Source organism: Wasmannia auropunctata, unplaced genomic scaffold (assembly GCF_000956235.1).
Source record: "Wasmannia auropunctata unplaced genomic scaffold, wasmannia.A_1.0 LD336078.1, whole genome shotgun sequence".
Lineage (NCBI taxonomy): Eukaryota > Metazoa > Arthropoda > Insecta > Hymenoptera > Formicidae > Wasmannia > Wasmannia auropunctata.
This window is the reverse complement of record NW_012026812.1, coordinates 4,584,041-4,585,402: the sequence shown is the minus strand read 5'-3', so window position 1 is coordinate 4,585,402 and position 1,362 is coordinate 4,584,041. Positions and strand designations below refer to the sequence as shown.

The 1,362-nt window shown below is 36.7% G+C and overlaps 1 protein-coding gene across 1 annotated transcript in view; it reads right to left on the bottom strand.

Annotated features, from left to right (window-relative positions):
* The window catches only part of LOC105449122, a 2,030-nt gene extending 702 nt beyond the window's left edge, over window positions 1-1,328 (bottom strand). The window contains exons 1-2 of the mRNA XM_011688123.1: window positions 1,260-1,328; window positions 819-1,194 (exon numbers count right to left, since the gene is read on the bottom strand). Of these exons, the coding sequence (XP_011686425.1) occupies window positions 819-1,194; window positions 1,260-1,303 (420 nt within the window). The 5' untranslated portion in view covers window positions 1,304-1,328. The remainder of the gene's footprint in view (window positions 1-818; window positions 1,195-1,259) is intronic.
* Window positions 1,329-1,362: the final 34 nt, after the last annotated feature.

Below are 1,362 nucleotides of genomic sequence, written 5' to 3'. Positions count from 1 at the left end.
TTAAAACTCAAAATGTAGTCAGAGATGTTCGTACCCGAGAAAGATAAAAATCAAATGTGCTAGCATTCAAACACAAGTTAAAATTACTTCTACATCTCAATGTGCAAGTATCTAGGTACATGTTATACCTACCACTACATCTCCACGTCGCGATAATTTTGTGAGGACGAAGCATCTAAATACTTACCACAACATATTAACATTGTCGCATCTCCATACAACGGTAAATGATAACACATAGGTATAACTAGATGCGGAGTCGCGAAAGGGGGTTCTAGCGCAGGCCCCGTTGCAATTTTCTCTCTCCCTCCCGCGGTATCTCTGTCCCACCCATGATTCTCGCACGCGATGTAATTCGATGAAGAGATAAGGAACGAAAAAATTTAACACATAGGTATAACTAGATGCGGAGTCGCGAAAGGGGGTTCTAGCGCAGGCCCCGTTGCAATTTTCTCTCTCCCTCCCGCGGTATCTCTGTCCCACCCATGATTCTCGCACGCGATGTAATTCGATGAAGAGATAAGGAACGAAAAAATTTAACACATAATGTATATTTAACTGACAATGTATATATTTAGCACATGATTAATACATTTAACACATAATGTATATATTTAATTATGGAACGCATCGTGCACAATATGATTTAACGCGTAAGCTATGAGTTCGCATTCAATAATCGACGTTTTATCATATACCTTACGCAAAATATTTATCGCATCGTCTTTCTTCACAATACAATTGTGACGTAAATAATCGACAAAATGCTTAAACTTATTATTAACAGCGTCCGTATTTTGATTTAAATTAAAGTATACATGCTCAACACAATGTTCGAGTTCGAATATAAAAAGCATAGTCGACGGTTTCATGAACATACAAGTATCATTCAACGTCAATTTAACAATATTATCATTACGTATTTTTACGATATCTAGAACTAAATCTTGAATTCGTAGCGATGACGGGACGCTTGACTGCAGCAATTGTTCAATGTTCATACGTCTCTCAATAAACATCCTCCACATTCCATAAGGCAGGATAATGTAATTGCCTCGGTTGTCACCAATAAGTATTTCCACATGAGATATAGATCCGACACTGATTCCAATATCCAAGTATTTAAAATTAGTGGTTGTTAAAGCGAATCTTCTTCCCAATATATGAGGCATCTTCGTAATATGAGACGCAATTCTATAAAAGAATTAAAGCATTGAAAAACATAAATTAAGCGTGAAAAATAATATATTGAAACTTACGGTCTCTCGATCGTCTCATTCTTCAGCGGAACGTAGAAATTCATTATTGTCGAAAGTAGCTAGGCCAATCTTGAACCACTCTGTCAAACGTTCTTTCGAATAA